This window comes from Neopsephotus bourkii, unplaced genomic scaffold (assembly GCF_033783945.1).
Source record: "Neopsephotus bourkii isolate Nb327-2 ecotype Australia unplaced genomic scaffold, CSIRO-AGI_Nbou_v1 NB_2, whole genome shotgun sequence".
Taxonomy (NCBI): Eukaryota; Metazoa; Chordata; class Aves; order Psittaciformes; family Psittacidae; genus Neopsephotus; species Neopsephotus bourkii.
In genome coordinates this window covers 117737-141808 of record NW_026900519.1, presented here as the reverse complement: position 1 = coordinate 141808, position 24072 = coordinate 117737, and the positions used below count along the sequence as shown (strand labels likewise).

At 54.8% G+C, this 24072-nt stretch overlaps 3 protein-coding genes across 4 annotated transcripts; 1 reads left to right on the top strand and 2 right to left on the bottom strand.

The window, feature by feature from the left end:
• Positions 1-3718: 3718 nt before the first annotated feature.
• DDA1 (DET1 and DDB1 associated 1) lies at positions 3719-12132 on the bottom strand. 2 transcript variants are annotated; one of them, XM_061344612.1, is made up of 6 exons: positions 12055-12083; positions 9182-9391; positions 8339-8419; positions 7842-7893; positions 7447-7508; positions 3719-6489 (listed from the first exon to the last, which is right to left on the bottom strand). In XM_061344612.1, the coding sequence occupies exons 2-6, from the start codon at positions 9263-9265 to the stop codon at positions 6379-6381; spliced, it is 390 nt and encodes a 129-aa protein (XP_061200596.1). In that variant the 5' UTR covers positions 9266-9391; positions 12055-12083; the 3' UTR covers positions 3719-6378. The 2 variants fall into 2 exon arrangements, with proteins under 2 accessions (XP_061200596.1, XP_061200674.1); XM_061344690.1 differs by lacking the exon at positions 9182-9391 and having other exon boundaries at positions 12055-12132.
• A 342-nt stretch (positions 12133-12474) lies between these two features.
• Positions 12475-13326, bottom strand: MRPL34 (mitochondrial ribosomal protein L34). Its single transcript, XM_061346436.1, has 2 exons — positions 13264-13326; positions 12475-13043 (listed from the first exon to the last, which is right to left on the bottom strand). Exons 1-2 carry the CDS (start codon positions 13293-13295, stop codon positions 12740-12742), a joined length of 336 nt encoding a protein of 111 aa, XP_061202420.1. The 5' UTR covers positions 13296-13326; the 3' UTR covers positions 12475-12739.
• Positions 13327-14556: 1230 nt separating this feature from the next.
• ABHD8 (abhydrolase domain containing 8) lies at positions 14557-23041 on the top strand. The gene is made up of 5 exons (XM_061344484.1): positions 14557-15140; positions 20612-21365; positions 21908-22078; positions 22179-22395; positions 22471-23041. The coding sequence occupies exons 2-5, from the start codon at positions 20620-20622 to the stop codon at positions 22618-22620; spliced, it is 1284 nt and encodes a 427-aa protein (XP_061200468.1). The 5' UTR covers positions 14557-15140; positions 20612-20619; the 3' UTR covers positions 22621-23041.
• The last annotated feature ends 1031 nt before the right edge of the window (positions 23042-24072 follow it).

The following is a 24072-nucleotide window of genomic DNA, read 5'->3' as shown; positions in this document are numbered from 1 at the left end:
GTTCTCCATGTCACTGAGTGCTCAGGGCCAGCTCAGCTTTGCCCCCCTCAAACACGCACTGGGCTTAAAGAGAGTTTCTTCAACCCCTTTTCCCTCCTAAGAGGAACAGTCCTGGCTCCATCTCTTCCCATCCCGCTTGCAAAGGGGAGGGCAGGGCCCTGCTGCCCCCAGGACCCCCCTGCCCAGGGCATTTTTAACCATTTCTCCCTATAATAAAGTATTTCTACAAGCCGGCGCTCGTCTGGGATCTCCCTCTTTGGGGCAGTCGCTGTGCCAAGGAGGGAGGCATTTGGGTTGGTTTATTCCTTTCTGTGTTTTATTGTGTTGGGAATTTAACAGAACTGAAGGGGGTTATTTATTTCTTTTTAATTTATTTTGTCATATTTTTGTAAAACCTGCAGAAATGCAATAAAAATCTATTTCAACAAGCCTGAGGCCTTGGGCTCATTCCTTGCCCGCAGCATCGATCTGCTGCTGGAGGGGAAGGGGACAGTAGGGACGCTGCCACCCAGCACAGTCTTCTAACATAGGGCAAAGCCCCCAGGCAGTGACACATGAGGAATGACCCAAGTTCTCACCCTCTGAATTCTGCCCATTTATGCTAGACAGTATCAACCATGGAAGAGATGAATATAGATGTAAACCCAATGGCCCTGACACTAAGCTAATGGTGGGTTCCCACCCTCCCGAGATGCAGCTTCCAGGAAAATCACCTTCTCACAGCCCCACAAGACAGGAGCATGTGGAAAAGAGGGAAATCTCTGTTGCAAAGCCAGGTTTGGAAGTGCCACGGATGCTGTGTGGCAAAAAGCCAGCCTGGGAGGAATGGGCTGAAGGAGTTATAAAGCAGTTGAAGGTGAGAGAAAGCTCCAAGCTGGGCTGTGCCATGCGGCTGCTTTCACTAAAAATACCCCATAAGGCTCAGTAACAGCACCCTGGACTGATTAATCACAAATGAATGCTTGGAAATGAGCACAACTCCAGCACAGACAAGGCAGTGACTCAGCTCTGACCATCCATTGAGGTCCCAGGCCACTTCTTAAAGGGATTTGTCTTCCCATAGGCCTACATCTCCAAAAGGAATACACCAGACACCTCATCCTGCTCCCCAGCCCCTCACCCCTATCAAAGCAGTCAAGAGGATTTGACCTGTTTGACTTATCTCCTGTCATGACCCTCAAGAAAACCAAAGCACTTTGTGTGTTGACCAGCAACATGGCAGGGACTGCAGTGCAGCGATGGGAACAGGGACCCACCGTCCCAGGGATGTTTATGGAGCTGGTCGCAAGAAGGCAAAGTCAAAGGCTCCTCTGAGTCACTAAATGAAGTCGGCTGTGGCCATGAAGGTGAGGAAATGAGAAGCATAAAGAGCACAGATCACCATCACTGAGCACGAGGCAGCCAGGAGCTGGTTTAGGGGAAGGAGCAGGAGAGCAGATGACCTCTGGCAAACCCTGTCTGCAACAGCAAGTGCTGGTCCCCAGCATGCCAGCTCCCCTGGGGTGCTGTCACTTGCACACCCAGTTCCCTGGAGGTGGCCAGTCCCCTTTTGCTGGATGTAAAAGAGAATCCTGATTGGAAATGAGGGTCCAGATCTCCCCAATGAACACCTCCCTTCCAGGTTCACATCAGCAAAACGTGGAACTTCACCATAAAAGTTAAAGCCACCCAGGCTTATCAAAAGCATCAAGAACTCTCTTTTAATTCCTAGAACCACCCAATTCTAACATCACACACAGAGCTCTTCAGGACTGGGGACGCACTGGGACATTTTTCCTTTAGAAACAGAATCTCAGTGGTGTCAAAGAGAATTTGAAGGCTGGGGTTCCATTCCATCACTTCAGTTGCACACACGTTCTTCCCTGAAGGCCAGGCTCAGTCTTTTCAGTATGTAGAAAATGTGTTTTTCTTCCCAGCATTGAAGAGATGAGGTTCTAGCAATCCTTTCTCCCTGGTATTCAACTCCCAAAATGACACACATCTTCTATACAAACCACAACCCAGATGCCTGCAGAGGCGCCTCAGGACAAGCTCCACAAGCCAGCACTGTGACATTCAGCACAGGTTGGACACAGCCATTGGCTCCACACTAAGCTGGGAGCTGGCACAGTCCCTCTGCACAGCCTGCTGACTCAGCCCTTCTGGGTGCTCACCAGCAGCAAACACCCCACAGGAGCTGCTAGACCAGGCGTGGGGCTGCTCTCTCCTGAGAGGGCACAGGCATTGCAGACCTGCAGCAGACATGCTGCAGTGCTGGCAGCACTGCCTGAAGGTCAGGCTGGGCTTAACCAAGGCCACGATGCAATTCCCCCCCCTGGAGCACATCCTCTGTGTTGCTCCCAAAAATAGCCTTCACTGTTATTGAGGTATCTTTAAAGAAAAGGATTTCCCACTCTGGTCCACATCAAATAGAACCCAAACCCCTGACGGTGAGAGCTGAGCTGGAACACCTCTGCTCGCCGTCGGCATGTCACACAGTTCCTCTGCTGCCAGCCCGATGGCATTAATCTAGGAGATCAAATGAGCTTTCTTATTCTAGATAGGCAAGCTGCCTTAAAGCAACTTAAAACCAGAAAATGAAGCTTGTGGTTCACAGACAAGCGAGGAAACGAGAAGAGGTAATGCAGCTGGTAACTGCGGTGTTAAGAGACAATCCAAGCCTCCTGCTTAGTCTTTGCTCTTCAGGCCAGTGTCAAGGAGCTCACCAAAACATCAAGCTCTGAAGTTAAACCTGGTCCGTAGAGTGTCCAGCATGTTCCAAACCTGCCTCATATGATACAGCCCAAACCCTGACAACTGAGCTGCTGGTGAGGGGACAAAGCCCCTTTTCCTGGTGATCCCACTCCAAAGCCAACTTTCCACCTTCCAAAGGCAGAGCTGTTATCTACCCCAGACAACCACGCACATGGGAGCTCCTGGTCATCAGACCAGGATGACTGAAAACAGCACATGGATTAAGTGTGGCCTTACAATTCATCACAACCTGAGCAACCAGCTCCCTGCAGACAGTGGCTGTGAAAGCCACGACCCCAAACCCTGCTGGTGCTTCATGTCCTGCCAAGGCTAAGAAAACAAGTTGTGTGTTTAAAATCAGACCTAACTTTGAAATGCAGCTAAGAAAACCTTCTGCCCACCTTAAATACTCCCGTGGTAAAGAGTTTAGACCCACAACAGCCTCAGTGTGGGCTGAGCTGCAGCATCAGGGAGACCAGCAGCTCCCAGCCTGGATCTCCCTCCTGCTGCTCACTGCTCTTTATAAGCACAGCTCTAGGAGCCAACCATCACCACAGACCCGTCCCCTCAGCTGTGAATTCACACACCACCTTCAAGCCTATCCTCCCTTTCACCGTTTTTCCATCTCCAACTCTATGTGAGTTTTTGTTACTAGATCTCCCCTAAAAATGAAGAAGTGAGTGTGAGACAGCATGAATTTCCCCTAAAAACACTTGACTTTCCCTGCACAGCAGTACCCTGATGTTAGAAACAGGCAGTGCCAGACTTCTTGACAGTCTGAACTTACCCAGCAGGTTTCTAACTGCTCACAGGGGGCCAAGCTCCAGTGTTGTTTAACACAGGACAGAGGCTTGAGCAGGGAACAGTTCGCAGGAAGGGGCTGCTCCTACAGGGAAGAACACACTTCTGCTGTTAGGCTTTGGAGCAAAGAGGTGCTATTCAACTCAAAAAAAACCCAAAAAACCAAACCAAACCAGAATTCTGATTGCTGACAAGTATCTCAAGTTTTCATTTAAAAACCCAAACCTTTAGTATACATTGGTAACAGAAACAAGAAAAATACCACTATGCAGACAGATATAAAACCCCCTGAGGGTGGCTAAATCTCAGTCACTTTATAACAACAGTTGGAATCAGAGGAGCTCAGTATTGTACACAGTGTGGTCAGCAAACCCCCAGGGTTTGGGTTTGTCAACATTTGTTGGTGTTGGTTTCAATGCACTAAGGCACCAGGAAGTCACAGTTAGGCAAATGAGACCTTCCATGCAACATTCAAACCCGACACTTACCACGTGCTAAACAGACAAGAATATAGGATCAAAGTGCAATAGCTGGAAGACAGCACTGGAGCCAGCAGCAGCCTGCAGGAGGAAGGGAGGGAGCTCTGGCTTCAAGGTTGGATGTAGAGAGCCTCAGTGCAGGGATCAGAAATCCACACTGCTTGTACACAGGCACCGATGCAACAAAACCAGTACCCAACCGGCTGGACACTTAACAGTGCTCTGAAGCCTTGTTCCTCCAGTGTTTCCCAACTGCTTGAAAAAGGCAACTTGCTTTTACCTCCTAAAACCACTGAAATATTGGCAAAGGTTCCTATAACCAAGACCAGTTGTAAAAGACACGGAGGGAACAAAGACGGGGGTTTACAACAGGAAGGAACTGCCAACTCTCTTTAATAGCACATCACTCTGGCTAGCAGAATAAGTCAGCAAAGCTCAAACCTTGCTGGATCCACCAGGAATTATACAGCATTTTACAACTTGAAAGCACTGTACAGACATTGCTGCAAGGCTGCAGCTCTCCAGCTTTGCTACACACACAGATTGGTCACACTTTATCACCAGCTGCACATCCATTTCTTCCTCTGGTATCTCACAGCTCTTCAAAGGCTTCTTCAGCTTCAGCTTCACCCCACAGGGCCGGTGATCTTCAATGTCTTGCACCGTGCACAAAAGCACTTGCTGACAGCACGGAGTCCTCTTGCCATCACCAGTAAATCATACAGAACCCAAGTCTATTTTATCTTCACCAACACAGTTGGCATTTTCAACGACATTCCAGCATTTGGAGGTTACTGCCATAGCAAAAAGGTTGGGGTTTGTTTTTGAGGCAGATACAAAGTTCTAAGCTACCTGGTGTTAAATTCATTGCATCAGAAACCTGGTGCCTAAAGGTACATCTAGAATTGCAATGTGAGCTGTGCCCTGCTCTTCCTAAGGGTCTGCCTTGCAACCTATGGTTGGCAGCAAGTTTCACTCCCTCTGCGTTCCCAAACCTGAACACGTGGTGGCCCTGGGTTGAATGGGAATGCCATGGAGCAGAACCCCTCAAAGCTCCCAGCAGCCGCTCGGAATGAGGCTTGTCCAGGATCTCCAGAACAACATTCCTGTGATTTCGTGTTTAGGATTTGTTAACGAGGAAGAAAAAACCCCACAGCTATAAATGTGACAATTTCGACTAACACAGTGTGAAGTCAGCTTCTTATGTTAAAGCAGACAAGACATCATTACTAAGCTACACCTTTCCTGTCCCCTTCAGGTGACAATGCTCATTTCCTTTGAGTCTCTGAACCTCTGAATCCAGACAACTCACAGGCCTCCAGTTTGGCTCTTCTTGAAGAGTCAGTGAAGGGTTCCAGGCAACAGGCACTGAACTGTCTTGAGTCCAAGAGGAATTGGTCTTCACCAGAGACCATGGAAGCTCATGTTTTGATCAACTCCATTCTGCTATTGCAGCACAACACAACGTACCATTATGTGGAGCTGGCAGTTGAGCCAGAACTACATCCAGTTGCTGAGATGCTCCCAGACTTCTCCAGCCACAGGCTGCCTCCATCAGCCGCTGCTTACACACACTGGTGATCAAGTACTCAGCCCAGTAGAAGAGCATCCTTTTATTCCAATGGAGAAGTTGCACAGATCAGTCCGTCCAAGACCAAGAGGTTAGAAAGTCAGAGCAACAAAAGCCACACACCTTTCACTTGAGTTCTCCATGGGCACTGATGCATGAGATAACGCGTGCCGCCGGAGGAGCGCGGCTCTTACACAAGAGACCAGAATACAACTGATTGATCGAGTTGACAACACATTTGCTAAGACCAACATAACCCTGAAGGACACTCATGTAGATTGGTTGGGTTTTGTTTTAGTGCAGTGCCAGTTTCAGAATATTGGAGGAAGAATGGTGAGGCCACGCACTTATGGCTGGCCTGGGCACATCCAAAGAGGAGTTAAACCACTTGTAGTAGCTCAGTGGGTACGTAGAGAGCGTGTATCTCTGGAGGGTTCTGCGATAACCCATGTCTCCTACCCAGGCTCCCATGGCTAGACCTGGGCAATAGGTAACAGATTCAAAACCTGCCAAAGTGACAGTGTTTTCAAGAGGAGGAACTAAGGTTCTACTACAGCATTTACTCCATTGTTCCACCTCTGCTCCATCAGGTTTACGGCATAAATAAAAAATGGAGAGGATGAAAAAAAAAAAAAAAAAAAAAAAAAGAGAAAAAATAAATATGTTGGCTCCTGGGAAGTCAAAAGTGGTTTGGGCTGCACAGTGGAGGGGGGAGAGATGGGGCAAGGGCAAATTTACACACTTGGAGACAAAACAGGAAGCGCCTGTAAAGTATGAGAGGAGGAAGCCAAGAGTTTAAGTGTCCTCGTTCATGTCCTGGCTGTCTGTCCGAGCGATTTTCCGGGGTGGTGCTGAGTTCTCACCTTCTATTTCCACCTGCTCTTGGTCTCTCTTCTTTGCTGCATTCTGTTTGGACAGAGAAAGGCACAGTGAAATTCTGTAGAGGCTGGGATTCGGGTGGGAATAGCAGGAGAATGTTTCTAGAAGTTTTTGGCTGCAATGACCTGACGCACTGGAAAAGCAAGCACTGAAGAGGGTTCTGCCCAAAGCCGAAAGATGCTGCTTCTACACTGTTCTTGACATTTGCGGGTGGGACTGACCCACCATTGATCTCAGCACCTTTCAGCTCTAGATCTCAAATGCTGCATAAACCTGAGGAAGATCCTCTTTCCCACTGCTCTGAGGCAGTCTCTGAGCACCTCAGAAGCTCACAAACCCTGTCACACACAAATCCTTTTCTCTTTAGCTTCAAGGTTCCTGATTATTTTACCTCTCTCCATGTTATTCCACAGCCTCTGCTCTGACCACGATTGCACTCGCTGCTTCCACATCATCCTCATGATCCTATGTCATCCATCACCTTGCTCCCAGTACACCCAACCCAGGTATCCCAGGTTCCCAGTCTCAAATGCTGGCTAAAGCAGATTCGTGTGCTGCACATATGAGAGCTCAGATTTTGTACCCAAGGTACTTACACATCCTTGTGTGTTCAAGTTCTGCACAAGCTCATCTGCCTTCCTCTCACAGCCCTACAAGCTAAGAGCAACTTTACTCTCACCATAAAGTAGCGACAGAGGCACAGGGAGACCATCTGCCAAGGTCACAAGGGAGAACCACAGTGAGAGGGAGCTGGACGTGCAGGCTCCAAGTTCTAGACTAAACACTGAGTTAACATCCCTCACATTGGAAGGGAAGGAAAAGTTGTTTTGGGTTTTTAAGAACAGACAGAGCCCCCCTGCACTATGCTCTTCCTGAAGCATAACTTGCTCTTCCTTTTCATTAACTCTTCAGTCTTGCAATGGATATTGAGCTCAATAAGCTCAAAGCAGCACATCAAGAATGCTGAAGGAAATACAAGCATACCTTTTTGTCCCACTGCTGATGTAAATAGCGCAAGAGGATATTTGTCTTTTCTGTTACTATGACTGCCAAGAAAAAGAGAGAGAAAACCCCAGGTCATGTCCAAGATCAGAGGCTCAGAGATTCCATTTTAAAGATGACTTTTAGGACGGTGCAGTAATTGAAACGTTGCTTCCCATGGTCCTTCTTAATGAAAGGACAGCATGAAGGGACACCCACTGATTCAGAAGCATAAACCCAAGAACTGGGCACACTCTGATCATCACTGGTATGGTGGTTTCATAAAGTATCATCTCATCTGAAGTTTAAACCAAGGGGGATTATATGTACCCCAGGTTTGGAGTTATTAGATCTGTAACAAGTTATTAAACCCCTCACAACTTCAGCAGGGCACTTACTTTGTTCAGATGGATATTCCCTCGTGGGGAGATAAACTGATGGTCTCCTATTCTGTAGAGGAATTACAACAGTTACAAGACAAAGACAGCAACAAGGTGGGGTTTTAAGGCAAGCACAGCTAAAACAACCAAAAGGCCCTTGTTCACCCAGGCCACAAGTGCACTGTGATATCCTGCCCCAGTTGTGGGACACTGTGAGGCTCCAGCTTTTTAGCACCCACACAGAAAGGAGAAGGTCCAGTTTTTGACATGTTTTTCAGGACTCCTAAAGAATAGAGAAATAATACAAGCACCACAGATGTGGTCTGGCTGATGTAAGCCACATTCCTCACCACAGCAAGCAGGAAGTTTGCCTTGCCAAGCTCAGCTGATGAACTCTCAGCTGTGATCACACATGAGTTTTAAGAAACAAAAGCCTCATTGGAAGTTTCTTTTAGTCAAGCAGCCTTTGAGCCCCACAAGAAAACCCTCCCCCCAAAGGATGTGGCAATACTTACTGATGCTTTACATACAGAATCCGCATGGAATCTGCTGAAGTTGCTTTTGTTGTAGACTGGTAATCCTTTCAAAAAGTCTGCCTGGAAAGACACAGGGTACAAAGAAGCAGGTGAGGAAAGGATGTGATCACTGGCTGGAAGGAGCCACTCAGGTCACTCAGCTGCAGGAACTGTCGGGTCCCAGGTAGTGGGATGGTTCTTGGATACTGAAACCTACCCAAACTGCTTCTTAAAGTCAATCCCCAGCTTCTGCATTTCATAGACTCCCAGCCTGGTTTGGCCTGAAGGCACCTTAAAGCTCATCCAGTTCAACCCCTGTCATGGGCAGGGACACCTTCCACTGGAGCAGCTTGCTCCAAGCCCCTGTGTCCAACCTGGCCTTGAACACTGCCAGCGATGGGGCAGCCACAGCTTCTCTGGCTCGCTCTATCCCCAAAGTTGAGTAATTCAGTGAGAAAGCTGCTGACTCAGCCTCTTTTGGCAGGGACGTGTCCAACGGGGGGAGCCTGGACACAGACACATCTGCACCATTGATGAACAGTTAATTTACCAGCACAAACCACAGCATCACACCAGAAACTGCCACAGCCACACCACTGCCTGGAGGCCTGGACCACCCCAGCACAGCAAACCAGTTGCTCTTTCACCTTCCCAGTTAACATTCTTTGTTATAGGCAACGCTGGTTCCACAGAGCAATGAGAGCCTCCAAAGCCCAATCCTTATCACAGGCTTATCAGCCCGGCTCCACTTCATTATCTTTTGGAAAGGATCCCATCCTGCACACATCAAGGCTCCTGGTACTTCCAAACTAAACTAACCCCAAGCCCTGCACTGCTGCGCACCCAGCCCCGCAGAGCTGTTTGCTGAACAGGAACCCTGCAGAGCCCTCTTGGTTTACTGAAGCCACAGCAGCATGGAACAGGCATTTCCTTCTCTGAAGTGAAACAGGAAGGTGGGAGCAGAATATTCTGGGGTCAAGCAAAGAACTGAGCTTCAAAATGTGGTGGAGCCCCTCTAATCCCAGCAGAGACAAAGGCTGATGGGAGAAATGTCTTGAAAAGAAAGAGAAGATGGGGAATAAATGAGATGAAGAGAGAGAAGCCCCCAAATGTTCCTTCTCAATCATTCAACCTGCATTAAAATGTTGCAAGATTCCAAGCCTGTTGCACTGAACACGGAACAATTCTTCTCCAGGACATGCATCCCCTTGTTCTGAAGCAGTTTGAAAAGGACAGTGAAGCAGCAGCTGAGAAATCATTTCATTTCAGGGTTAGAAGCAACCCAGAAATGCTGCCAGGGGGGAAGAGGCCGTTTTCACTTCACTCAAGTGAACCCCCCATTATGAACCCTCCATCTTTCATTCACACCCAAGAGGCATCACTGGCCAAACAAGAAAATACAATTCCTATTTCTGGTTTTAACAACTCTCCTGACATTCTGGTTCCCACCCTCAACCCTTCCCATACACCTGAGTTTAGGAATAACCTCGAATGTGGGTTCAAACAGGGAACTGAAGCTTCCTCCTGCCCATCTTAACCCCCCAACACTGGCTCCCTGCGCCTTCACTCACAGGTTCCCTTGGACAGAATCCACCTCCCACCAGCTCAGCACTTCCCACCTCTGTCCTGATGGGTTCTGCTGTTCCCACTTCCACTGAGAGTGAACTAATTCCACGAGCCTGGTGAGAAGGAGCTGTAGAAACATCCTGTTAAACCTCCAAGCATCTCACCTTCCTGGTGCAGGACATTGGCTCCAGCAGCCCCAGCCAGAGCCAGGCACAGCCTGGATTGCTGCTCCTGCAGCAGAACCTGGTAACTCATTGGGTTTAGCACCATTTCGAACAATGGGAAACAGCTGCTCTTATTTGAGAGCACACAGCTTCAAGCACCCCTTCAATAAGTTACAGCTCACCCTAAGCTCCTCACGTTAAGCTATTCCTTATATTCCAGCCAGGATTTGTTCCAGCAGAGCCCACGTTTCCCTGGAACGAGGCTGGATTCCAACTCTCCGCAGGGATTCCACGCTGGAGTTTCCCAGGAGAGCGAGTTATGTCCTGTGAACACGGTTACAATTATCAACCCCAGTGCAATTTAAATGGTGAATGTGGGGTTCCCCCCTCGCTGCCCCCAAAACTGGAGCAGGATCTCGAGCAGGCTCACAAGCAGGAAGGTTACAACACTCAACTCTTAACAGGTCCCTGGCTCTCGGCCACCACCTTTCCTGTGCTCAGCAATAGGGCACCAAAGTGACTGGTCAGATGAGGCTTCTCCAACCCAGCATATGGAGCACTCATCTCCAGTCCAGCTGAGGAGCACAATGAATCCTGCTGGCTCCAATCGCCCCTCAGGGGAAGTGCCTGCACTCACAGTCCTGGCTATTTAGAAGGAGACAATACCCCAAGTGCAATGATCTGTATCTGCTCCAAGGGCAGCAGGTAAATAAGCCCCAGGAGGTCACTGCTGTGTTCACAGCCCCGCGGGACACTGGGTCACACCTCCCATGAGGAAACACTCCCCAGGTGCCTCCTGCCACTCTTTAACCAAAGAAACTTCCTCCTGGCCAAGCTGCTGGAAGTGAAAGCCCAGCACCAAACAAAGCAGATGCCTCATGGCCTGTGAGGAAAGGCAAAGGCCCCCAACCCCCCCCCAAACAAGTGTGATTTTGCAACCTCTAAGACAACACTGGTTCCTTCTACAACTGGGGAAGTGAGAGGTAGAGATGGGATGCAGCTACTGCATCAACAAGGGTGCTCGGCTTCCTAGGAGGGTGACAGTCCTCATCTAAAAGCACAAAGGTGGAACCCCCCCCCCCCCCATATTCTGTTCCTCATTCCCTGCTTTTGAAAGGAACTCCTCCAGAAGACAAGGCCCAACACAGAGAGGTTGAAACAAGGGCTCAGCCCCAGCACAATGCTTGTGGGTTAGAGAGAACCGGCAATGACAGGCCTGGGCACAGCCACCTCAACTCTCAGCTGTGGTACCTGGAGACCGCAGGGACTGCTCTCATCCTGGTTACTGAGCTCCTGCAGGGACACAAGGAAAACTCTCTCCCATTGTTGCAAAGGGAAGGAAGGCGACTGGGAGCCTCTGACCCCCCCCCCACACAGGTCCCTCAGTGCTCAGCAGCCCTGGGGATGGGGGAGCACCCTAAGCCTTGGGGTGCTTGGAGCCCCCACTGCTGCTCTCCAGTCACCCCACACCCTGGCAGCCCCGCGGCCCTCAGCCCCCACCCCTGCGGGTGGGGAAGGCCCCACAGCCCGGAGGAGCCCTCGCCCCGGTGCCCCCCAGCGACCCCTTCACGCTCCCAGCCCAAGGAAGAGCCGCGCCCCCAGCTCAGGGCGTCCCTCCCCTCCTCATCCCCGCACGCCTGGGGGGGACCCCTCCACCCTGGGGTGCCTGCGGGTGGGGTACACCCGGCCTCGGGCCATAGCGACCCCCGGGCAATTCGCGGGCCTGGGGTGCCCCCATCCCCGCAGCGACCGCGGCACCACGCATCCCGCAGCGCGCAGCCCCAGCTCCCCCCTGCGCCGAGGCACGGGGCACCGGAAGGTGCGGGCCCTGCGCGGGCCGGAGGCTGCCGCGGCCTCGCCCTGGCCGGGTTGGGTGGGGCAGCGGGGCGCGGCCGCGGAGGCGGTGCCGGGGCTCCAGGGCCCGCGGTCCCGGCACGGGAATGGGCCCGCGGCGCCGCCATTTCGGGGGGGGGGTGCAGCACCTACCATCTTCACCGCCGCTACCGTGAGAGCCGCACCTCGGCCCGCCCACCGCCCGCCGCTGCCCACCCCGCGCGCCCCGATTGGCCCGCGCCCCGCGGAGCTCGCGTCCTATTGGTTACCGAGCCTGTCACTCATCTCGCAGGGTTCAGCCGAGGCAGGAAATGCCCGCTCGGAGAGCGGGAGGGGGAAGGGTTGTGGCGCAGGGCGGGAGGACCCGGATGTGGCGGACGGCGCGGGGCACGCTGGGAAATGTAGTTCTTGCCCTGTTCCCCGTGACCTGCGTTAGCGCAGCCACCGCTCAGTAGGCGGTTCATTAGCAGCGGCCACAAGGCAATTCCACCCCCTCCACCCCATTTCCAGCCCAGAACCTGAGCTCCGATCATGAAATAACTCAGGGGAGCCGAACAGGCACAGGCACTAGAGTGAAGTTTTGCATTCAATTAGTTCTGGGCTTTAATGACAGCTCATGTTTTCAGCAGTTTCTCTTTGAATCACACATACAAAGGGACACTAAGATCACAATTCATAACACAGGCATTAAACCAACACCCTCTGAGCCTCCCCTCGAGCCAGTATGACTCCTCACACTCTCCTGACACACGACAGATGCATGTGCGCAGCCTCTCTCAGCACAGGTGCTCCACTCAGGTCACTCCAAAGCTTCAGGCTTGCCCCACAAGCAGAGCCCTCAGTGGCTCAGAGATTTCCTGCCCTTCAGCATGCGCCGCAGGATGACCTCGATGCCCGCCGGCGTGCTGATGCGCTTGATCCAGCCGTGGGTCCGTTTGCGCTTCCGGTTGTTGGGCTGATATTCGTTGCCCCGCGCTTTGGTACGGATCTGCTGGTGGGTCCAGGGGGCCACGGGGCCGGGGCTGATTCCTACCGGCTTGAAGGGAAGGTGGCTTTTGAGGGGCAGCTCCAGGGATCCGGAGAGCACAGCGGCCGTGCGGAGCTGGGCAGAGCCGGCTGCAGCGTGCTGCAAGAGAAGAAACCTTTGCGAACAGACAAAAGCACCATCAGAGGAGTGAGATGCGGGCCCCGCGCTGACGATAACGGGACAGTAACAGGACCTGTGGAGCCATGAGGGACGGGGCTGACCCTGCCGCGGGGGCTCGCGTCCCTCCCCAGCCCAGGGCGTGCTCACGGCGGGGAACAGCACACCCGGAGGACCGTAACGCCACTCCCCGCCCGCCCTCTCCCCTCCCGGGTTACCTGCGGCCCACAGCGCACCCCAACGCTGCCATGGCCCTCGGCCCGCCACTGCCAACACCGCCCTGCCAACAACCCCGCCTGCTATTGGCTCCCTCCACCCAGCCTCTGTCGCAGCGTGCCGCAACGGCTGATGGGGCTTGTAGTCATGGTTCGGGGCCGCGCCGTTACCATGGCAGCGGCCGCCGGTATCGGCCTTGCGGAGCGCCGCGGCCTTGTCCCGGGCGCAAACCGGAGCGAAGCCGCTTCCCAACGTTCGTTTGTTCCTCGGCAGGGCGGTTCTGCCCCCGCCAGCACCGGCGTTTGTGCCCCTGTGGGACGGGAGGCTCAGGGCGCCGTGCACCCCTTCCATTGTGGCTACCTCAGCCCTGGTTACCCCACGCAGCGGGGACAAGCAGCGTGGGGCTGTGGTGGGAGCCTGAGGAGGGTAAAGGGGCAGCGGGCTCTCCCATCCCGTGTGCTCTAATGGGTGTGTATGCTCTGGGCTGTTGTGTCCCTGCCATAAATCAGCCTGTTGGGGTGAGGGGGTGTGATGGAAGCAACCCAGAAACCACAGCTGTAGATACAAACCCAATGGGCAGCCATGAGGTGATGGCTGTGCTCCTGGTCTGGCTGCTGTGATCTGCACCTTCCTGCTGAGCACACCCGTGCTGAGCTCGGATACACTCGCGGCACCAACACCCTCGTGGCACCGACATCCTCGTGGCACCGACATCCTTGTGGCACTGACACCCTCATGGCACTGACACCCTCGTGGCACCGACATCCTTGTGGCACTGACACCCTCGTGGCACTGACACCATCGTGGCACCGACATCCTCGTGGCACTGACACCATCGTGGCACCGACACCATCGTGGCACCGATACCCTCGTGGCACTGACACCATCGTGGCACTGACACCATCGTGGCACCGACACCCTCGTGGCACTGACACCATTGTGGCACTGATACACTTGTGGCACTGACACCATCGTGGCACCGACACCCTCGTGGCACCGACACCCTCGTGGCACCGACACCCTCGTGGCACTGACACCATTGTGGCACTGATACACTTGTGGCACTGACACCCTCGTGGCACTGACACCATCGTGGCACTGACACCCTCGTGGCACTGACATGGCACCGACATCCTCGTGGCACTGACACCCTCGTGGCACCGACACCATCGTGGCACCGACACCCTCGTGGCACCGGCACCCTCGTGGCACTGACACCATTGTGGCACTGACACCATTGTGGCACTGACACCCTCGTGGCACTGACATGGCACCGACATCCTCGTGGCACTGACACCATAGTGGCACTGATACCCTTGTGGCACTGACAGCATCGTGTCACCTACACCCTCTTGGCCTGTAGCAGCCACAAATACCAGCAGGGTGAGAAAACAGTGCCAGGTAACTGAGTAGCCTCCCCTCACAGGAAAGGATGAGCCCTCCTGCCCCCCCTGCTGCTGGCAGCACCCCCGCGGGCGGTGCAGGGCCTTGCTTTGACTGGCACGTCTCCCTGTCTATCACACCAAGAGCCCTCCTCTTTAGGAGGGATTTAAGGGGCTTTCTATGGCTATAGACCACAAGGACAAACAGCCCCCCCAAAGCCCAGAGCTCTGCTATGAAGCCTCTCCTGGGGAGAAGATGGAAGGAGAAATGTTGGTCTCAAGCAGATGAGCTGAGCTGAAGGCATCGCTCCAGCCTTTCCACCCAGACAGGCACAGCAACCTGGAGCTGCAGGAGTGGAGAAGCTGAGCAGCCTTCCCGAGCTGCATTCCGCATCCTGCACCAGCTCCCTCTGCCTCGGCCACCTCTGCCTCTCCTGCACGATTCAAGCCTTTTCCTTTGCAAGCTCGACTCCTGCCCATCCTTGTCGATAAATGAGGTGAGCATCCTCTCATTCCTCTCTTCCTTTGTGCCGAGGGCTCAGAGCACAAGCAGTGATGTAGGACATGCCCCGAGGGAGGAAGGTGCAGAGCAATGGAGAGGAGGGGTCAAAATAGCCAAAAGATGGGTTTCTTTTCCCAAAGGTGATAACGGGGAAGGATTTGAGAGGCATCAGCTGGGCTTGCAGGGCAGGAGGAAAGCAGCCTTGCAGCGGCACTGCACTGCTTGTGCTTCAATCTCCCCGTTCTAACAGCGGGGTTAGAAAACGCTGCCTGGCGATCCAAGTTAAAGGCCAGCTCCCGTTGTGATGCAACGGCAGTGAGTGGTTGCCGGCTCTGCCCTGCTGTTGCTATGTGCGCCGCAAATCTGCTCGGCTTCCCGCTTGCAGCCCGAGGGGGCACCTGCACGCAGCGCAGGGGGCAGCGATTCCTCCTCCTGCCTCCTTCCCATGGCTCCCTCCAGCCCGCTGCTGGAGGATGCTCGCTCCCAAAGGAACCAGCCTCGCTGCTGCTCTGCGGGGGGAGCAGGAGCTTCGGGAGGCACAGGGGGGTTAAGAGGTGCTCCAGAGGTCACCACGGGTTACCCCGATGTGCATTGCATGAGCTTTTGTTTCTCAAGGTCTTCTTCCTTCCTAAAGAGCCCGTGGCCGGTGGGCAGCGCGGCTCCGGGCTGTGTCCTGCCTCCATCCCCGCTCCTTCTGCACTCACTGTGGTTTGTCCTCGTCCTCTGGGGCCCTCAGCGGAGCCCTGCTGCCTGCAGACCGGGACCAGGCTCCCTTCCCTAGGGAAGGAGCCTCATCCCTGCCCGTGCTGAGGATCTCAGGACTGCCTCCGTGCTTTTCTATTTGTATGCCTGATAAACCCTTCCTGCCTGCTTACTCCTCATAAAGCTGCTGTAATTCCACCAGGACATGGAGCAGAATAAATCCAGGTGCTTGCCACCCACCACCTGAGGTGGCTTTTTCTCCTTCCTTCAGAGGGAAGTTGCCTTTGCAGGGCCCAGATGAAGCAGCACAACCATTTTCTTGCTTGGAGCTGAGATCAGGGCTTCACCAGACGTTCTCTTGCTCAGTGCCGCAGTTTCTCCACTTCATTCCCAGGGAATGACTGGGGGAAGCTCAAAGAGCATCACAATATCTGCCCATTCCTCGGGAGTGACATTTGGCACCATTAACACTTATGAGCCCCGATGGGAAGGGATTAGAGGTGAAGGAATCCTTATGGCAGGTTGGGTTCTGGCTGTAGCACAGATCCTGCTCCTCTCTGGCACCTCTCCTCCGAGGTCTTGAAAGGAACTAGCAGCTATGGAGTCCCTGCTGCTCCCAAGGCTTTGTGCAGGGAAGGGGACGGAGGTGCTGAGCAGAGCTTGGACTCACTGGTCTCCATAGGGAAGTTCATGGCCATCAGCTTCAGCTCTGACTCCCTCTTGTGCTGTCCCTGCAGTAAATGATGCTTTTGGCTTACTTAAAGGGATGAAATGTTTTATCAGGCATGGTATGGGACAGGAGGAGGGGATCTTTGTCATTCCCAGCACCCCGGACAGGTGGGATATCAGCTGTCTCCATCACTGGGTGCAGGGACCCAGCAGGGACAGCACCACCATGAGAGGCAGGATTGGGATGCTGTTTGCAGCAGGGATGGTGAGGGAAGAGTCTGCATAGCTGTTAAGTGTGTCACATCCCTCAGGCAGATGTGGTGTGAGCACTGCCCTGAGATACCACTCCGTGTGCTCCATGTCACCAACACAGGCTGTACATCAGCCCCACAGGCTCTATGTCACCTACACAGGCTGTACATCAGTCCCACAGGCTCTGTCACCTACACAGGCTGCATATCAGCCCTACATGCTCTATGTCACCTACACAGGCTGTACATCAGTCCCACAGGCTCTGTCACCTACACAGGCTGCATATCAGCCCTACAGGCTCTATGTCACCTACACAGGCTGTACATCAGCCTCACAAGCTCTATGTCACCTACACAGGCTGTACATCAGCCCCACAGCTCTATGTCACCTACACAGGCTGTACATCAGCCCCACAGGCTCTATGTCACCTACACAGGCTGTACATCAGCCCCACAGGCTCTGTCACCTACACAGGCTGTACATCAGCCCCACAGGCTCTATGTCACCTACACAGGCTGTACATCAGCCCTACAGGCTCTATGTCACCCACACAGGCTGTACATCAGCCCTACAGGCTCTATGTCACCTACACAGGCTGTACATCAGTCCCACAGGCTCTGTCACCTACACAGGCTGCATATCAGCCCTACAGGCTCTATGTCACCTACACAGGCTGTACATCAGCCCCACAAGCTCTATGTCACCTATACAGGCTGTACATCAGCCCCACAGGCTCTATGTCACCTATACAGGCTGTACATCAGCCCCACAGGCTCTATGTCACCTACACAGGCTGCATATCAGCCCTACAGGCTCTATGTCACCTACACAGGCTGTACATCAGTCCCACAGCCTCTATGTCAGCCCCGTATCACTGCCTGTCCCATTATCTTGTTAGGTTTTCCACATCCCATCTCATCCCATTTTCCTCCAGCTGTGCTGTGGTGCCATCGAGTTGTGTAAAAGCCAAGGAGCTGAAGTAGGTCAGGGAGCTGTTTTTCCCCCGCAGGGATATCCTCTGCAATGGCAGGAAGGGGGAAGCTGAATTCCACATGGATGCTCCAGGACTAGAGCTGAACCTGAGCAATGAATGATCCTCCTGGGATTAATCCCAGCATCCTCTCTCTGAGGGAGCTGTTTCCTGGGGGAAGACATAATTGGGGGGGGGGTGTCACTATGTGGGGTGATGCCATCCACCTCCCCAAGCCGTGTCCTCAGCCTCAAGGGACATGGAGACTGGTGGCGGGTTGATGCATTGTTGTGCCTGGCCTTATGCAACCGGAATCTCACTCTCTGCCAGGAGTGTCAATGGAAGGCTGCTGGAATGGAGGAGGATGTGGAGGGAAAGCAGCTCATCGCCATGGTTACCAGCATCTTTGCAAAGTTCTTCACACCCATCTGCTTTCATTTCCAGCCCTTTTCATCGCATGGAAAGAACATCCCTGGACGTTTCTGGCTGCAGCAGCCGGTGTGGTGGGGTAGAGGATGCATGTGGGAGGTGGGAGACGTGTGTGCTTCGCCTCCCAGCCCCAGAGATGAAGCCTGACATCAACTCAAGTTGCTTCCCCCCCCATTCCTCCATTCCCCACCTTGCCGATGAATGGCTCAGCCAGGATGTGTTTGCTGATGGGATTCAGGTGGTGTTTTCCCAGTTGGATACCCAGCAGTGACTGACATATCCTGGACCATGGGTGGATCAGAGTAGAGGTGGCTCAGCTCTGCCGAATGGCCCCCCTCTTGCAACAGGATCCAGGCTTGGACCCAGAGCTGCTGATGCTAGAAGGTGGCTCCATGGCCAAAGCCTGGATCCATGCTGGATCTGCTGCAGCATCCTGGCCCTCAGAGCCTTGCAGCAAATCAATGCTGGGAACGAACAGGCTGGACTAATTGAGTTAATCCTGGAATGTTAATCAATAGTGAAGCAGTTTGGGCACAAGCCCTGGTTAGAATCCAGGCAGATTGTCAGCATCCTGTTAAATGGAGGCGCAAGCAAAGCCAGGCTCTATGGAAATCAGGGGCAGGATCACATCCAGGCTGAGCCCAGGGGGACTGTGCCCAGTGCAGGGTGGGCAGAGCTGGCGGAGAGCTCGCAGTCATGCCCATGTGAGGCTCAGGCTCTGCCTGCTTTCCCCTCTCCCCCTGGGTTTTGTGCTTACCCCATCTCTCTGTTCAGCATCTCCGGCTCAGAGCTGCTCAGGGATCAAGAGCAGCCCAAGCCTGGCACTAAGCTGGTGCTCCAAAGCACAGCAAGAGCAGTGCTGTGGCCATCCCAGTGCAGCTTCCAGCCAGGGCTCCAGCCAGTCTGGTGCCCAGCTCCTTGTCACCCAGCAGAGCACAGCAGCCCCTTGCCAGCAGGAGATGGAGTTGGCTTCTCCTTCCCAGGGCTCTGAAACCTGCTCTTGCTCTCCAGCTTGGATGGGTGCATCCCTGGAGCAGCACAAGGCTGTGTTTAGCACAGTGCCTGGCCAGGCCCTGTCCTGGGGGAGCTCCCCAGCCAGCAGAAAGGAGACAGAGCGCCAGGGACCAGCTCTGCTGCATCTCCAGCACCCAGAGCCTTGCATGGACTTTGCAAAGTGCCCATCATCCTGCCAAGTGCTCAAAGACCTAACGGGGCTGCTGCTGGCAGCATCACTGCCATTTAGACATGCAGTTCCCCCAGGAACGCTTTGCCTTCTCCTTCCCCCCTGCAGGAGCAGTAGGGAGAGCCCCTGTGCCCAGTGCCTGCTGTGCTTCTGTACCCACCAGCATCAATAATTCACCCTGTTTAGCCTCAGCAATACTAAACCCCCATCACACTGCCTGCAAGGGGAGCACGGACCCCCCAGTCCTCTCCAGAGGCACCCCAGTGCCACCAGCTTTTCCTGCCCTGTATCTGCCTTTGCTCTGGGCTGTGCGTGGTGGTCCCAGCATCCAGAGCCCTTCTTCTAGATCCACCTGAGTGCATCTGGAAGAGCACGTGTCAGGGAAGGAGCCTTGGGGACAGCAATGACAGTGCCATGTCCCCCCATCACGTGTGGTGCTGGGGAGGGTGCCGGGCACTCCCAGTTCTCTCACTGTGCTCTTTCCAGACGTGGTTTGTGGAATGAGTTTAATGAAAGCCTTCATCTCCCACCCCTGTAATTCCATCTCCCGCTGTTTGTGGTGGTGGTTACACTGGAGATACAGATAGATAGATATATTTAATTGGGATAAAGAATGCAGCTTCATCGCTGGATCCTTCCTGAGCTCCATAGTAGGTGCCAGAAACAGCATCTTCATTCCAAACAGGCTTTTCTTTGAGTGTTCCTTCCCTCACCTGGAGCAGATCCCTTCTTGGAGGCCCACAGGGCACTGCATGGGTTGGAGTTTGTCTCCGCAGGGCCAGCGTGTGTCCCACCAGCCCAGTGACAGGGACATGGTCCAGGCAGAGCTGGACATGGAGGCAGTGCTGGCTCCATCTGTGATCTGAAACTGAAGCATGTTTGGAGGTGGCTGAGGGCTGTGGATTTGAGGAGCATCACATTCACCCCCCAGCGCATCCCTGAAGGCACATCCTGCCTTCACTTATGGCTTTGCCCATGGCTGGCACACAGCATGCAGGAGCAGGGCTGTCCCCAGTGCCCTGTGCCACAGCCAGGACCTCCAGCAGTTCCCCTTCTGGCACAGGATGCCCAAAGAAGTGGTAAATGCCCCACCCCTGGCAGTGCTCAAGGCCAAGTTGGACACAGGGGCTTGGAGCAAGCTGCTCCAGTGGAAGGGGTCCCTGCCCATGGCAGAGGGGTGGAACTGGATGAGCTTAAGGTCCTTTCCAAACCAAATGATTCTATTAACCTGCCTCCTTCCCCCCTCTTGCCTTCACTGCAGGGAGCATAATGCTGAACAGCATTACCGATGGGCTCCTGTGCTGCCTGATGGGCAAGACAACCAACGCCGTGGGGCCGCTGGACAGCGTTGAGTCCAGCAATGGCTACAGCTTCATGGAGGTGAAACCGGGGAGGATCCTGCGGGTGAGGCACAGCGCACCCCCCCGCTCGGGCCCGGAGGGCGCTGAGGAGCCGCAGCACCCGCGGGGTACAGTGCACTGCAAGCGCAGGATCACCGTGTACCGCAACGGGCAGCTGGTGATCGAGAACCTGGGCGATGCCGTGCGCTCCGAGATCCTGCACTGCCACAGCGGCTCCGGGGAGCCCAGCAGCACCGTGGAGCTGGAGCTGTCGGATGCGACCGGGCCAGGTCCCACGCAGGGTCCTGCCAGCACCCCGGGATGTGCCACGAGGGAAGCAGCCGCCGCCACCGGGAAGCGGAGGAAGCGGAAGCCCAAGAAAGTCATCACCATCGACTGCAAGAAGCAGATCACGAGCTGCAAAGGGACCCACAGCGACGTGGTTCTGTTCTTCATCCACGGCGTGGGGGGCTCGCTGGACATCTGGAAGGAGCAGCTGGACTTCTTTGCCAAGCTGGGCTATGAAGTGGTGGCTCCGGACCTGGCCGGCCACGGCTGCAGCTCCGCACCCCAGATTGCCGCGGCGTACACCTTCTATGCGCTGGCCGAGGACATGAGGGCCGTGTTCAAGCGCTATGCCAAGAAGAGGAACATCTTGATAGGACACTCATATGGGTAAGGGACCAGGGGGGTCCCAGGAGGGTGCATTTGTCCCCCCACCTTGTCCTCTCCTTGGTAGCAAGCACCCACCACTGCACTTGAAGGAGAAGCAGAGGAGTTAGTGGAGTTAGCCCTCAGTTCTGATCTCCTGCATCTTGGTGTGTGTCTCTGGGTGCAGCTAATCCCAGCCTATAAATAGAGTAAGCCCAAGCAAGTCAATTAGATGGAGACTAAGCTGTGCAGAAAGCAGAGCTTGGAGGAAAGGGAACTGAAGCCAGGCTCCGGCAGGATTAGATCGAAAGGACAAGGCTGGTCCAGGCTGGTGAGCACCCAAATGGGTCCCAGCACCCTGCTGGGGTTGTGCTCAGCCCCTCTGCCCAGGCTCTGCAGGGCACCAGCTGTGGGGTTTGACTGGGGTTACCCTGCCCAAAGAGGTGTGCCCCCACAGGTCAAACAGGAGGAGCCCTGGCCATGGATCCTTGGGATCAGCCTTGGGATGTGGCATCCTCGATGCCATGGAGTCGGAGCATGGTCCCCATGTCTGTCTCTCCTCACAGGGTGTCCTTCTGCACCTTCCTTGCCCACGAGTACCCAGACCTGGTCCATAAGGTGATCATGATCAACGGAGGAGGCCCAACAGCACTGGAGCCCAGTCTCTGCTCCATCTTCAACATGCCCACCTGCGTGCTGCACTGCCTGTCCCCATGCCTGGCCTGGAGCTTCCTCAAGTGAGTGTGCATCCCGTGCCCTGCCAGCAGTGTCCCCCATGCTTCCATGCCCCCGGTGCTGCTGGATTAACCCTCTGCCCGTGCTGGCTCCATCCCACAGGGCTGGCTTTGCTCGCCAGGGTGCGAAAGAGAAGCAGCTGCTGAAGGAAGGCAATGCCTTCAACGTGTCCTCCTTCGTGCTGCGCGCCATGATGAGCGGGCAGTACTGGCCCGAGGGGGACGAGGTTTACCACGCAGAGCTGGCTGTGCCTGTGCTCCTGGTCCATGGCATGCATGACAAGTTTGTCCCCGTGGAGGAGGACCAGCGAATGGCTGAGGTATGGGACAGAGCTGGGCTGGGTGAGGGCTCTGCAATGCAGACGGCTCATCCCAGCACTGCTGTGTCCCTGCAGATCCTGCTCATTGCCTTCCTGAAGGTGATCGACGAGGGCAGCCACATGGTGATGATGGAGTGTCCCGAGACAGTAAACACGCTGCTCCACGAGTTCGTCCTGTGGGAGCCCGAGACATCAGCAGGGGACGGGCAAGGGGAGAAGAAATAAAGCAGCAGGACGTGGTGACCGGGCTGCTCCCATGGGAGAGATGTTTCGGAGCGAGCGGAGGCCCTCGCCGGGAGCTCAGCCCCTTTTCTTTCCCGGCCATGGCGGAGGCTGGTGGTGGAGCACGGAGGCTCCCCTGGGCACAGGGCCGGCAGCAGGATCACGGCAAGACCTGGTCCCCATCCCTCTGGGGACAGCACGGCAGCCGCTGGAGCGACTTCATCCTCTTACTTTGTAGTATTCTTTTCCCCCGGGGACAGAGAGGAGGCAGCTGTGGGGAGGCTGCTCCCACTGCAGCGAAACGGGAAGAACTGGGAACGTTCCTCCAGGGAAAGGGCATCAGCTCCGGCTGCAGGAGCTGAGCTGGGATTGCTTTGAGGGGAAGCCAGAAGCTCCTTGGCCTTCAGGGGCTTATTGCTATAGTGGCCAGAGGACGAGGAGGTGACCTGCTCCTGTGGGCACAGAAGGACCGGCAGCTCCCACCACGGTGGGACTGGCATGGCTGTGGCGGGGAGGACAACACCAACCCGGAGCTCTCCTGCTGTCCCCATCCCTGCAGTCGTGCCCCAGCCACCATCGCTTTATGTGCCACAGCATCGGCTTCTGCTCCCTCCCGCTGCCCCATCCTCGAGGTGTCAGAGCCATCAGCACACAGCAGCTCCCACAGCTCCACTCGCCCTTCCCAGCTTCCAGCTCCTCCATGACTCCAGGACTCACCACCGGCTCCTGGACCCCATTCCCACCAGGATAACGCCCATCCCTCACTGCACTGGGGGAGCAGCAATACACCAACCCGTTGCTGCTCTCTCTGGCCTTGCTGATGACTCCTGTATGGACCCATGGGGTCTTGGAGCAACACAGCAGCGCTGGAGCAAACCACAGCCTCCTGATGGCAACGGACACCAGGTTGTTACCTGCGGATCCTGTTCTGTACATAACCCACTGACCCAGCAGCTACTCCCCTCTGCGCTTCGCATCCCACTGCCAGGAGCTGGGCAGGACCCAGAAGGTACATGAGAAGTGTTGAGGGGGACCCGGGTGCTGCCATAGGGATACACTGGGATGTGGGAGCCAGAGCAAGCCAGTGGGATACCGCAGCCTCCCCAGAGAGCTGCTCCCTGCTTTGCTTCCCTCTTATTTCCCCCCATCTAAACCAAAGAAACAACCAAGCCCATGAAAACCTCATCCTTGCCCCATATCCCAACCCAACCCCTCCTCACCCCAATGGGGCTGACACCACACCAAGGCAACCAGCTTGGCCCCAGGGGCTCCTGGCAGGACCCACCTGCACCACAGCTTCGCCATGGCTGAGCCCAGCTTTGTCCACAGACTGAGTAATGAAGAGAGGGAGGGTCCTGTGGGGCCAGCCTGGTGGTGACCCTGGGTGAGGGGTGTCCTCACCACAACCTGTCTCATAATGAGAATGTTAACGCCCTGTTAACCCTCCCCTGCAGC